The 14,274-nt window shown below is 45.3% G+C and overlaps 2 protein-coding genes across 4 annotated transcripts; both read left to right on the top strand.

Moving 5' to 3' along the window:
* Positions 1–5,998: 5,998 nt before the first annotated feature.
* fam169b (family with sequence similarity 169 member B) lies at positions 5,999–8,324 on the top strand (the record flags this gene model as incomplete). Its single annotated transcript, XM_084451390.1, has 7 exons — positions 5,999–6,203; positions 6,512–6,645; positions 6,720–6,819; positions 7,005–7,090; positions 7,401–7,566; positions 7,714–7,896; positions 8,080–8,324. The coding sequence occupies exons 1-7, from the start codon at positions 6,170–6,172 to the stop codon at positions 8,322–8,324; spliced, it is 948 nt and encodes a 315-aa protein (XP_084307516.1). The 5' UTR covers positions 5,999–6,169.
* On the top strand, positions 8,299–14,274 carry arpin (actin related protein 2/3 complex inhibitor). Of its 3 annotated transcripts, none has more exons than XM_084450804.1 (6): positions 8,299–8,965; positions 10,410–10,485; positions 11,353–11,485; positions 11,754–11,960; positions 12,339–12,508; positions 13,259–14,274. In XM_084450804.1, exons 1-6 carry the CDS (start codon positions 8,865–8,867, stop codon positions 13,265–13,267), a joined length of 696 nt encoding a protein of 231 aa, XP_084306930.1. In that variant the 5' UTR covers positions 8,299–8,864; the 3' UTR covers positions 13,268–14,274. The 3 variants fall into 3 exon arrangements, with proteins under 3 accessions (XP_084306930.1, XP_084306931.1, XP_084306932.1); XM_084450805.1 differs by having other exon boundaries at positions 8,299–9,143; positions 13,259–13,833; XM_084450806.1 differs by lacking the exon at positions 8,299–8,965 and adding an exon at positions 9,185–9,621.

The raw sequence follows: 14,274 nt of genomic DNA, 5'->3' as shown, positions 1-14,274 counted from the left end.
AAGAGTTGTAGGCTACATAAAGTGGAAGAAACTCACAGTCACACAATCTAGTGCTTTGCTGCCATCTAGTGATTATACTCTTTGTAGTTCTAGTCCCGAGGAGGCGGGGAGAGGGAGAGCCGCTATAGGGAGGGAAAGTGAAAACATGCGCCTCTAGCGGATTTGTTCCTATCGGAGAGGAGTTTCAATGTAAACTCCCATAGACCGGATTTTCTAATAATTTTCTAATAATTACTACGAAGCCATTTCGGCGAAGTTATCAAAACAAAAACTTGTGAGTGTCTTTACAGTAATAACCTACTAACCGTGAGAATTGCAAACAGTATTTCGCCTTCTTTCAAATTTTCAAAATTGCTCCATTCCTCCAGTCAAAGTCAATGGAATTTAAGAAAAATATTTTCATAATTCGGATTGTGATTGAAAATCAACTATGATCACCCGAATCAATAAAGTTTGTCTCCAAGTATTTGCCGTTTGAGGCATTCTGATTCTACTAACTTTTCGGTGTCAACCAAGATATAATTTTTCAAAAGACGTGTCTATGAGAAATCCCATTCATTCTCTCGGCATTAGGAACGCTACCACTAGGGGGCGATGAGATTACTTTCCCTCCCTATTCCTTTGGACTTGTTTAATCATGGTATGATGGCGAATATCGACTGCTTTGAAATAGCTAGTTATGCTCGTAGCTAGGTAGGTTACTGCTGTCTGTATTGTCATAGCTAGCTAGGTAGCCTAGCCGAGTTGCATCAGATTGGAATAACACTTGTTCGGCTAGCCCCAGCTGTGTCAAACCCAGCTGCTCATAAACCACAACGATCATGCACTACCAGTATAGCCTATGTTTTACATGTGTCACCAAAGTATCGGGACCCTAATGTCACTGTAGGCTACACGCTGACGACCTTCATTGGCGGAGGTCAGTGCTCTCTCCCTTTCTAGTTTGATCATGGTTGTTGAAGCAGTAACTCATGAGAGGGCGTGGTCTATCACCAATATACCAGGGGCTGTGCTGTGGTCACTGGTAGGAGATTGATTGATTGTGGTAAGAATGACCATTAAGTCACTAAACATGAGAGATAAATAAGAGTTCCCATGTTCCTGCAAGAGAAAAGACTAGACCACCTTCATGTCCAATATACCTGTACCCGTAGGCCTACTTATACTACATGGCGAATAAAAGAAAGGAGAAACAGGAACTATATTTGCTCATTAACATGTTTATTGTTGAGAACAAGGCTCTTTCAACATCACAGCATAGCCAGGAACCAGGGCCAGAACTTGAGATGGGGTCTGCTTCTTCTTAGACCACACGAGAGGCACAGACAAAAGGTCTGGTCTGGGAACATGACTGGTCAGCCCATAGGGTCCGAACGTCCACACAGTTGTGTCTTGTTCCACCATTTGGCTCCCCTCTAGACCACAGGGTTAAGTCCACCTTGGACCCGTCAGACCACATCCATCTTCCCTCCTTGTGGACGTCAGTCAGTCCAATCCAGGTCCAGTCTTGCGCATGGTCAAAGTTCTTGATGAGGTTGCTAATGAAGTCGTTTTCTTCCACACTGCGTACTGAAGCCAGGTTGGCACCCTCACTCACACAGTGGAGCTCAGCGTCTGCCCAGGCCGTATGTGTAGCAACGTACTTGTAGCAGCGGCCATTGAAGTTGTACCAGAACATGGGGCAGGAGCCCTGCTTCAGCTCCACCTGCTGGTCAGGCAGGGGAGTGCAGAACGCTGCAGCCAGGGAGAAGCTGAGGAGACAGTGAGAGCTGACATGCTGGAGAGGAGGTTTCTCTGTGTGTCACTGAGAGCAGTAATAGCTCCTTTTATCCCAGTCAGAGAGGGCGTATCAGGGCTGGTGAACGCGGCAGGATTTCATTGGTAGATCATCATGGAAACAGGGCACATTTGCTATCAACTCAAATGTGACTAATGACCTTATATGACCTCTGTGGAGCATGCACAATGTGGAGAAACTCAAGAACATGATTAATATGTGTGTAAAAGAAGGTTTTCCATTTTCAATTTACATTGTGGTTATTTAGCAGACCCGTTTATCCAAATTACAACTATGAGCTAGTGTCTGGATTAAGTGCCTTGCTCAAGGACACAACGGTAGGCAATGGTCGATGGAAATCACCTGTCATAAATCACCTGTCATATTGCTACTGGTCAGAACTGATCTACGCACCACCTTTCATCTGAGCTCCCTCTAATCTGTACTGAACACTGTCTATATGAAACAAATTAAGTTTTGCTTCTTCTAAAATAATGAACACACAACTACACAACCGCCAGCAGAGAGCTGGAGTCAGACTCACTGGTTACTACAGCTGTGATCTTCACATGTTCACCTGCCAAAATATACAGAGGGGGGGGGAGAACAGAAGGGGAGAGGAGAGGAGGAGGGGGAGGGAGGGAGAGGAGAAGGCGGAGAGGAAAGGAGGAAAGTGTGGGGTGAGGAGGAGAGGAGGGGAGAGGCTACAGAGGAGTCTGACACTCGACCCACCTTGCGTCCAAACTTTGTTTTTGTCCTCTAGTAATGAATATACCTTGGAGCAGCTGTCAGTGCGGACCTTTTTTCCTCCTGCTGTCTCCCCTTGGCAGACAGACCCTCCCCACAGAACCCTGCTCCCCCTGCTCCAAAACCCTACAGCGCCCCCTACATCTACGGCTGTACATTTCATATAGCAACTAGCATTAGATCCTGTATACTGAATATGATCCCTTTCTGCTTTTTTGTTTTTTATTATGTAATTATTATTTGGATGTGGCTTTCACATACAGTATGACCTCTGTGGAGCATGTACTAGGCTACATAATGAGTTATGACCTCCGACTGACATCTGACTTAAAGAAGGTGGTCTCTCTAATCTGTACTAAATACTGTATGAGAATAATGACGTTTTGCTCCTTTTAAATTAATACAGACAAACACGACAGTAGCCTACATCCCAGCCAGCAGAGAGGTGGAGTCAGGTGACCCAGTAGTTACTTAAACACTACAGCTGTGATCTTCACATGTTCAACTGCCAAGATATACAGAGACAAGTGGGAGGAGAGAGGAGGAGAGGGCGGGGGAGAGAAGAGGAGAGGGGGTAGAGGAGTGGAGTGGATGAGAGGAGAGAGGGGGAGAGGGAGGAGAATAATGCTAAATAACCACAATGTAAATGTAAAACCTTCTTTTACCCACATATTAATCATGTTCTTGAGTTTCTCCACATTGTGCATGCTACACAGCGGTCATATAAGGTCATTAGTCACATTTGAGTTGATAGCAAATGTGCCCTGTTTCCATGATGATCTACCAATGAAATCCTGCCGCGTTCACCAGCCCTGATACGCCCTCTCTGACTGGGATAAAAGGAGCTGATACTGCTCTCAGTGACACACAGAGAAACCTCTTCTCCAGCATGTCAGCTCTCACGGTCCTTAGTCTCCTCAGCTTCTCCCTGGCTGCAGCGTTCTGCACTCCCCTGCCTGACCAGCAGGTGGAGCTGAAGCAGGGCTCCTGCCCCGTGTTCTGGTACAACTTCAATGGCCGCTGCTACAAGTACGTTGCTACACATACGGCCTGGGCAGACGCTGAGCTCCACTGTGTGAGTGAGGGAGCCAACCTGGCTTCAGTACGCAGTCTGGAAGAAAACGACTTCATCAGCAACCTCATCAAGAACTTTGACCATGCGCAAGACTGGACCTGGATTGGACTGACTGACGTCCACAAGGAGGGAAGATGGATGTGGTCTGACGGGTCCAAGGTGGACTTAACCCTGTGGTCTAGAGGGGAGCCAAATGGTGGAACAAGACACAACTGTGTGGACGTTCGGACCCTATGGGCTGACCAGTCATGTTCCCAGACCAGACCTTTTGTCTGTGCCTCTCGTGTGGTCTAAGAAGAAGCAGACCCCATCTAAAGTTCTGGCCCTGGTTCCTGGCTATGCTGTGATGTTGAAAGAGCCTTGGTCTCAACAATAAACATGTTAATGAGCAAATATAGTTCCTGTTTCTCCTCTTTCTTTTATTCGCCATGTAGTATAAGTAGGCCTACAATCGCCATTATACAACGGTTAGTTCTGGTTCTTGATTCTGATTGGCTGGAAGCCGTGTTAAAATACTTTGTAACACACACCTGCTGGGACCGCATATCATTCCATTTTCAGTATGAATGCGCCTCCCATTTGATCCAATGCATTGTAGTTGTTGTTGTTGCTTGGCAACCCATTTGTTAGGGGAACTATTTTGCTCCGCGGAATTGAGGGAATGATGCTTCGTTTTGAATAAATGTTAATATTTTACATTGCTGTGTGTCTATTTTACACTAATAGCTGTAGTAACCGTTGTATAAAAGCAATAAACCACTCGAGGCCGTGTGTTATAGTGATTTTATAACAGCTAGGGGGGTTTTAGGCACTCTGCTTCGCGTCGTGCCTAACAAGGCTAGCTGTTATAAAATCACTAACACACGGCCTCGAGTGGTTTATTGCTTAATCATACCATGATTAAAGTCCAAAGGAATAGAGGTGAATGGGCGGCTCTTCCTCTCCCCGCCTCCTCTGGACTAGAACTAGGTCATATAAGGTCATTAGTCACATTTGAGTTAATAGCAAATGTGCCCTGTTTCCATGATGATCTACCAATGAAATCCTGCCGCGTTCACCAGCCCTGATACGCCCTCTCTGACTGGGATAAAAGGAGCTGATACTGCTCTCAGTGACACACAGAGAAACCTCTTCTCCAGCATGTCAGCTCTCACGGTCCTTAGTCTCCTCAGCTTCTCCCTGGCTGCAGCGTTCTGCACTCCCCTGCCTGACCAGCAGGTGGAGCTGAAGCAGGGCTCCTGCCCCATGTTCTGGTACAACTTCAATGGCCGCTGCTACAAGTACGTTGCTACACATACGGCCTGGGCAGACGCTGAGCTCCACTGTGTGAGTGAGGGAGCCAACCTTGCTTCAGTACGCAGTCTGGAAGAAAACGACTTCATCAGCAACCTCATCAAGAACTTTGACCATGCGCAAGACTGGACCTGGATTGGACTGACTGACGTCCACAAGGAGGGAAGATGGATGTGGTCTGACGGGTCCAAGGTGGACTTAACCCTGTGGTCTCGCGGGGAGCCAAATGGTGGAACAAGACACAACTGTGTGGACGTTCGGACCCTATGGGCTGACCAGTCATGTTCCCAGACCAGACCTTTTGTCTGTGCCTCTCGTGTGGTCTAAGAAGAAGCAGACCCCATCTCAAGTTCTGGCACTGGTTCCTGGCTATGCTGTGATGTTGAAAGAGCCTTGGTCTCAACAATAAACATGTTAATGAGCAAATATAGTTCCTGTTTCTCCTCTTTCTTTTATTCGCCATGTAGTATAAGTAGGCCTACAATCGCCATTATACAACGGTTAGTTCTGGTTCTTGATTCTGATTGGCTGGAAGCCGTGTTAAAATACTTTGTAACACACACCTGGGACCGCATATCATTCCATTTTCAGTATGAATGCGCCTCCCATTTGATCCAATGCATTGTAGTTGTTGTTGTTGCTTGGCAACCCATTTGTTAGGGGAACTATTTTGCTCCGCGGAATTGAGGGAATGATGCTTCGTTTTGAATAAATGTTAATATTTTACATTGCTGTGTGTCTATTTTACACTAATAGCTGTAGTAACCGTTGTATAAAAGCAATAAACCACTCGAGGCCGTGTGTTATAGTGATTTTATAACAGCTAGGGGGGTTTTAGGCACTCCGCTTCGCGTCGTGCCTAACAAGGCTAGCTGTTATAAAATCACTATAACACACGGCCTCGAGTGGTTTATTGCTTAATCATACCATGATTAAAGTCCAAAGTAATAGAGGTGAATGGGCGGCTCTTCCTCTCCCCACCTCCTCGGGACTAGAACTACAAAGAGTATAATCACTAGATGGCAGCAAAGCACTAGATTGTGAGACTGAGTTTCTTCTACTTTATGTAGCCTACAACTCCTTTTCACTCCTTTGCTTGGCTGAATTTAGCTCTCCATATTGACGTTGTCTGAAATGGTTCTGGAATATCTCTCATTCTTGGTGGTTGTTACATCAGACCTCCTTTACTTTGTTTTTCTTGCTCTTTTTTGCCCTGAAACTTGCTAGTCTTTATTGTCGCCTTTAGGTAGAGCTGTATTTATCGTCAGAATTTCAAGATGGATTCTCTCACACCACTGCAACAACACACAGGTAACCTACGGGAGCCTATACTGACACAAGCATTCAAGAATTGACGTCTTTATCATAAAATTAAAGTATGAAACCCACCCAAGACAATTTTGACTCTTAATTATTTTAAACAATGGATTTAAAAGTTGCCTTGTCAAAGTACAAAGTCCTCATTCGTTGAGCAGGAAGTAGTGTGTGTGTGCGCGCGCGTGCGTTTGTGTGTGTGTGTGCGTGTGTCTGTGTGCGTGTGCGTGTGTGTGTGTCTGTGTCCCTATGGGAGAATACCATGTTAAACCCAGTGTTGTCTCCTCTCTGTCTTTGCTTTCCAGGAGGACAGTACCCTATTGACCACTCATCTGTAGAAGGTAGCATCTTCAGTTCAGCTTCTGAAGACTGCATGGCTGATCTGGGATCAGAAAGACAGCATGGAAACATCTGTTTCCAACCCTCAAATGCCCCCAAGGTAACTGATCAGGTCCCGGTTGTGGTTGGGTGCTTCAGTCTGCACAGTTCTGCACAGATACTGTGTTCTACTAGGTGGAGGTGAAACAAGACAATATTATCAGGCTACAGCTATTTGAAGACCAGGCGTCCTGCTTTCTCCTCGCGTTGCACACCCCTGAGGATGAAACTCAAGGTACGACCTCTTATGACAATACAAATTAATTACATTTAAGGGAACTCTTGTGTACACACACACACACACACACACACACACGCACACACACATTCCTTGTGTCCTACCTGTTTCTGTTATTTGTCCCTTGTAGGCTATAATATGATATTACTGTGATGGCACCTTATCAAGATGTGTTTCTGCAGTGGTGGCCGTGCACCTCCATGGGCGATGGTGGACTGTGGACGATGTGTTGAAGACATCCAGCAAAGACAGAAGTGGCCTTGTGACAGTATGTTAGGCAGTCATAACCCTACTGTAACTCCCTAACCTTACCCAAAACCCAACCCTAACCATAAAGCCCGTGGTACCGGAGACAGCACTCCAAAGGAATGAAGGAGACGCATTGTAGCCATCTTGCATAGTTAAAAGCAAGTATACTGCAGGCTTAACAGACATGGAGAGGGTGGTTCTATTGGCCCAGGTGATGGTATAGTCTAGGTATATAGTCTGACACGGTGGTTCTGTTGCCCCAGGTGAAGTCTGACATAGTGGTTCTGTTGCCCCAGGTGCAGTCTGACATGGTGGTTCTGTTGCCCCAGGTGCAGTCTGACATGGAGAGGGTGATTCTGTTCCTGCTTAGCCAGCAGATCGGGGAGAAGCTTCCGGACAAGGAGACATTGTTCTCACCCCACCCTCGGACAGAGGTCGGCAAAATTCTGTGGCTCAACGGAGAAGCAGTGGGATTTTACACTATCAAGAAGAAAGGTACCATACTACACGCCCCTGTGTGTGTGTGTGTGTGTGTGTGTGTGTTTTTGTGTGAAGTGCTTAACAACTTTAACATCACGCCTGTTGTAATTTCCATCATGAATGCAGTAGAGAGGATTAAATAATTGTTGACACATCTCACAGGAAGTCTATGTGATGGCTGCACCAGTCAGAGTTATGTACTTCCTGTCCTGGACACTGTGCTGGTGAGGCGTCATGCGAGGAGGCGTGGCCTGGGTCTGCAGATGCTCAAGGATTTCTGCGCCTCCTTTCCCAATGAGGAAGTACTGGGAATCAGCCGCCCCATGTCACAGAGCATGACTGCAGGTGACTACCATTCACATTCACGTTCTGACTGGCTTTAGTCAATCTGACTCAAGATTATCATTCATTTTCTCTAGAGGCTCATTCTCTTAATAACAGGGATAACAAGGCCCTTCATGGTTTTTAATTGTACTGAATTATAAGTCTGTTAGTGTCCAGGAAGTCTGATGCCTAATGTGTGTCTAGTGTGCAGGAAGTACCTTGAGCTGGATCCCAATCAGAGAGAGCGGCTGTATGAAGTGGAGCCCCCTGGAGGCTGGGGACAGCGACGGAACATCTGGCTCAACATCCAGCTGCAGCGCCCCAAACGCCAGAGGAGCGGAGGGAAGGGGGAGACGGTAGAGACCGAGGAGGATGGGAGAGGGGAGGAGGAGAGAAGGAGAGGGGGAGACAGGGGAGAAAGGGAGTCAAGGTCAAGGAAGAGGCGCTGACAGAGGAGGAAGGGAGGAGACAGGAGAAAGGGAGTCAGGAGGAAAAGGGGGGAAGGAGCCAGCTAGGCGAGATTGAGGGGAGGCGCGACGCAGCGCAGAGCGCCAGAGAGGCAACTGCAGGAGAGAAAACGGTCGACGCTTCCTACTTTCAGATGAACCCTTAGGATCGGGTAGCCGGGGATCATGTGCCTCTGCGCTGTTGTGTGGGCGTGCTGGTGGGCCTTGGGACACATTCGCATGCATCTGCTGACTGACTCAAGAGTTCAATAGCCTCCTGTCCCCGATCCCTATAGTGTCTTTCTCCCCAGGCCTTCCTCTCTGCCTTCATCTTGCACAGTATGGGAACAGGGTGAAGAAACAGCAGAACGGGCCAGAATCAGACACCCACTCTTTCCTGTTTCATTCCTATCAGACTGTGTGGTCTTTGTTTTTGCTTTCAGAAGCAGGTTTGAATAAAATGTTTTAGTCTCCTTGTTACTAAAATGCCACAGTAGTACAATAGTAAAGTTGATATAATGTTAATTATAAGCAATTTAATGTATGCGAAAAATGTTGTTGCCTGTGAAAGAGTTTTGGAACATCAGGTTTCAGCCCAGCCAATCCCAGTCACGTCACTACTCTGAAGAGAAGAGAAGCAGGAAGTAAGCGCCGCTGGATAACTTTGCTTTTGTTGGAGACGACCAATTTATACAAAGACGAACCATCCCTGGTTTATAAAAGACATGCAATGAGCCGAATTCAGCACAATACGCCTTTACTAAATAAACCTGTGCACAGTGAGAAGATAGATGGCGAATGGTCTCCCGCTAAATATCAAAGGTCGGTGATGTTGTGATATACGCTTTGTACAGTAGTGGGTAGAATTGCAGGGTTTCATTGGCTGTGGCTGCGCATGTTGGGTATCAAATCAGATGGCTTTTGAACAGGTCACTTGGTGCCCAATAGCTCGCTTGCTAGGTTGACGAAATGTTATGACCTTTTTGAGAAACCAGTTGGTCAGGGATTCCCCTGTTAGCCTCACTCCACTGCTCCCCACGGCCTCTATCCCTGACCCAAGCCCCTCCTGCACCCCTCTCTTACCCCAGTTACACGAGCTCGTACGCGTTTACGGGTCTTTGGGTCTCTGTTGCACCTCGCAGTCACACGACCAAAGTGTTTGCGTTGTCAAAACGGTGAAGTTTCGAGAACACTGCGAAGGGTGTTTTCATTCTACTTTTCCTGGATTCCGGCCCCGTGTGAGCTGGCGAAGGCGATCTCCTTTTGATAACGCACGTTCGGCTATGTACAGTTAAATGAGGTTAAAACAACATAATTTTACAGCCCGTAATGTGATTGTAGGATTCGAGCGCTGGGCTGGAATTGCTTTGTCGAAATACTTTGGTCCGACCAAGAATTTATTAGTCGAGCAAGCACAAAACTTGTTAGACAGAAATAGGCACATTTTGACAGAATCACATCTAATCACTTTATTCTAGGCATGTATATATCTAACTATGACAACCGCTGTTTTTAAAGAGTTATTGATTTCCAGTTTATGAAAAAATATAAAGATATTAATAAAATACCTAATGATTAGATCAATAACTTTGCTAAAATCTGGCAGAAACACCTCAAACCACTTGTACATTATTCTAGGCATATATTTGTAATTTTGACAACTTTTGGTATTCATGAGTTATTACAATTATTAAAACTGAAGAAATCAATAAAATACATATTTATTACTGTGTAGATCAATAACGTTGCCAATATCTGACAGAAACACTTGAAACAATCTGTACATTATTCTAGTCATATATATCTAACTAGGAAAACTTTTGGTTTTCATGAGTTATTGATTACCAATTTATAAAAATCCATGAAATCATTAAAATACAAATGTATTACTGTTAAGATCCAAAACTTTGCCAATATCTGAAAGAAACACCCAAAACCACCAGTACATTATTCTAGGCATATATATCTAACTATGACAACCTTTGTTTTTCATGAGTTATTGATGACAAATTTATAAAAAATAAATCCTGTTGCAATTAGTCATGGGTCAAATCCTATGCCTGGACTATCACCCTTTCTCCCCTACAGAGGACCTGGGGTCCTGCTTGAGGGACAGCTGCTGGAGGTGTCCAGACATGTCATAAGTGATGTCAACAACCTGAAGGTAACTGGGATTCTGTCTCCATTTCCAAACTCACATTCTGTTTAGCGAAACGGACCATGGCTGTGTTCCGAATCGCATACTTCTACTTTTTACTACCAGTACGTACTACAGCTGCCAATAGAAAGTACGTACTTTGCACACAAATTTCAAGGTGCAATGTTATGACAAGGTAGTATGTCCCAATTGGATGCAAACTACCTTGTCATAACATTGCACCTTGAAATTTGAACACATCCCTCGCAATCCATAAAGCATGTGGCATAATACAGTGTATGTATTGGGACATACTACATCCTTTTTTGGCATACTATATACTGTAGTATGGAAGTATGCGATTCGGAACGCAGCCTATGCTTGCTGTAGCTCTAGAGCATGGGTTCCCAAACTCCATCAATGTGGGCCTCCCCTCTGAAAACAGTGACATACCCACACCCCCCCAACCCCCCAAATCTGTGCATTATGCAAGGCAGCCCATAACGTTACACACTAAGGTAGCTCGGTGGCACCTGTTGCTAGTTAACGTTATGACGTTTTCGCACAATACATTCATGCCTGCGGGGGGAGGCTCTCTCTGCACTATCCACACATTTATTATACATCTCACCCATTATTTATTTTGATCTTCTGACCTTTAAAATCACATTTCATTCCTAAAAACCATAGACATTTAAAAAATAAAAAACATGTTTTTTTCCGCTTTTTTTTTCTTTTCTAACCATCCATCCGCGCCTCCTCTGAATTTCTTTGGGGCCCTCCAGAGGAGGCCCGCCTCACAGTTTGGGAATGCCTGCTCTAGAGGAAAGACTATTATTTTTAAATCTTAGTAAAGCTGACAGTTGTCAATGTTGCTTGTCCTGGTCGTGGCAGGTGCGTTTCTACGTTCTGTACATCAAGCCCAATCGCATCCATCAGAGACGCTATGACGCTAGTGGGAAGGAGGTGGAGCCAAACTTCAGTGACACCAGGAAGGTCAACACAGGCTACCTCATGTCCTCCTTCAGTACGCTCTACTACTGTACCATTATTACTACAATACTACCACCATACTACCACTATAGCTGCTAGTCCCGCTGTAGTACTATTGTAGTACATGAACATTAGTCAGTAGTAATAGTGGATTTTCCACACTGGGCTTTTAGCTGTGTGTTTGTTTTCCTAATTACCTAGATAGAACTTTAAACGGACTGAACTGAGACATGCTGGTGAATGAACCACACACCGCTGAAGGTTCTGAGCTGAGCGCGACTGTGTGTCTGGTCCCCGTGCAGAGGTGCAGGCGAAGGGCGAGACAGATTGTTTGTCCGAGGCGCAGCTGGCTGGGCTGTTGAAGCAGGACGATCTGCAGAGACTGACCGAGAAGCACTGTCCCTCCGGCGCCTTCGCCTTCTGGTACCCGGAGGCTGACATGGAGAAGACGGAGCTGGAGGTGGGCCAGGACGTCCGTCTGAAGACCAACGGAGACGGACCGTTTATTTGTAAGTTCTATTCTATTAAAGCTAGTAGTGGGAAGCAAATGTAGGCAGGCAGCTTGCTGTAACTCATGTCCCTCGAGACCCGGGTTCGAATCCAGGTCTCCAGCATTGCTGTGCGTCCCCTTATTTGTAACTCTCTCAGATTCTCACCATTTCTAAATAAAGTGAAATGAGTAAGTAAGTAAGTAAGTAAGTAAACTTTATTTATATAGCGCCTTTCACAGCACGAATGCACAAAGCGCTTCACAATACAAATAACACATAAAAAGGAAGAAAGAGCGACATACAAAATGCAATACGACATACAAAGGTACGAGGATGGATTTCCCAGTGCCCCACTCGCCTATACAGCAAACCTGGACCTGCTGTCTTCTCCCTCAGACTCCCTGGCCAGAGTAGAGGGAGGCACGGTCACCAAGTGTAACTTTGCCGGAGATGAGAGGGCGGGAGCATCGTGGACGGACAAGATCCTGGCCAATCGGGGTGAAGCAGGAGGTGAGCAGCCGCGGGGAGCAGGAGGAGAAGGAGCAGGAGCCGAGGAGGATGAGTGGGTAAGATGTCACTTACTGTAGACACACACACACACACACATACAGTACATAGAGCTCCCTGACTGCGCAGTAACATTTTCACCTGCAGAGCCCAGCCACAGATGCCTATACCTTGTCAAGCACACAGTACATGTGATTTATATAGTTTTAAAGGTGTCCTATTATGCTAATTTTCAACAATTTCATATAAGTCTTATATTCTGTTCTAGCATGCCTCTATACCCCTCCGTTGACCATGAGATCAGATTGAGCTTTTTTTTTCCCATATGCAAATGAGCTCAGCTGAGAGCAAGTCGGCAGGCTAGAGAACGAGGGTTGTTGTTTTGCAGATTTCAGCGGGAACGCCGCCATCAAAAATGAAATGTATCCACTCGGCTCTGCTGTCCTTTGAGCCTGTGAGACAATCTGTGCTGCTTAGTACATCCAAGAACAGAGCATTTTCTGTGCGAAGACATTATGCTAGCTAGCGGGGTCCCCGAACGTGACGTACTGTCGAGTGACACGGGAGATTTGAACGGCTTGCAGGAAATGACTTTTTTTCGAATGTTTTCATTTCGGCTGACCACAACTAAATGAGTGGGTTGTTTCACTTCCTACTTTGTGTGTTAGTAGGCCCATCAGAGACCCAAATGTACATGCAAAAACAATGAAAAAGTTAGTTCTTCAAACGTGGACCCCTTTAATGTCAGAAACACATGCGACTGGTTTGTTAATCATTTGCTGTATTTGTTCTTCCTTTCTGGCTGGCAGGACGATTGAAGACAGGTCACTCCCCTGACCCCACTCCTCCACCTACTCATCCTGGAAGACACTCCGTGCGTGTGTGTGTGTGTGTGTGTGTGTGTGTGTGTGTGTGTGTGTGTGTGTGTGTGCGTGTGCATGTGTGCGTTTGTGTTCGTTTGTGTGTGTGTGGGCTTATGTTGACTTGCTGTGTGTATTGGTGAAATAAGTTCTAAAAGACTGGATCAAATATATTCATTTTTATCACAATGTAAAAATTACACATGGCATTACATTATTATTTTTTATCTCAATGTAAAAATTACACATGGCAATATTCTGGCAAGTTACATGAGTCACAAGTTAGGATATTAGACACAGTAGAAACATTCATTATTATCATATAGGTAGTTGGTTTTGTATATACAGCTTTAATTAGTCTAGTTGTGCCTGATGAAAATCAGTCAGAATGATTGAATTCAAATAAATTAGTATTTGATAAAGGGCATGGTATAAATGACTACAAAGATAAATAAACGTTGTTTAAAAGATGATTGGAAAATGTCTTAATTTTGTTCCCACATGACATGGTTGACAATAAAAGTTGACATTGACATGAATTTAACTGCAGAGCTCTATGATGTCACAATGTTAATGGTAAATGGACTGCACTTATAGCACTTTTATTCAAAGTGCTTTACAATGGCCTCTCATTCACCCATTCACACACACATTCACACACCAATGGCGGCAGCTGCCATGCAAGGTGCTAGCCTGCTCATTGGGAGCAATTTGGGGTTCAGTGTCTTGCCCAAGGACACTTCAATATGTGGACAGGAGGGGCCAGGATTCGAACCGCTGACCCTGTGGTCATTGGACGACCCAGTCTACCTCCTGAGACACAGCCGCCCCATTGGAATGAAATGTTGAACAATGTCGGCTCGGTTCTTTTTTGGTATTTGGTCTGAGTGGATTGATTTTGTCCAGTTGCTTGTAGTTCATCAGTTGAGATTAATATTGCACTTTGAATGAAGGCTGACGTTCTC

The sequence above is a fragment of the Borostomias antarcticus genome (assembly GCF_949987555.1).
Source record: "Borostomias antarcticus genome assembly, chromosome: 16".
NCBI classification, from domain to species: domain Eukaryota; kingdom Metazoa; phylum Chordata; class Actinopteri; order Stomiiformes; family Stomiidae; genus Borostomias; species Borostomias antarcticus.
Note: the sequence above shows the minus strand (reverse complement) of the source record. Positions and strands in the feature narration are given on the sequence as shown.

Excerpts from the sequence above, each read along its gene's own strand:
- arpin (XM_084450804.1), top strand. The coding sequence starts at position 8,865 with ATGCGAAAAATGTTGTTGCCTGTGAAAGAGTTTTGGAACATCAGGTTT. Across the intron at positions 8,966-10,409 it reads GAAGAGAAGAGAAGCAGGAA|AGGACCTGGGGTCCTGCTTG; the intron begins GTAAGCGCCGCT and ends TCTCCCCTACAG. Across the intron at positions 11,486-11,753 it reads CTACCTCATGTCCTCCTTCA|AGGTGCAGGCGAAGGGCGAG; the intron begins GTACGCTCTACT and ends GTCCCCGTGCAG.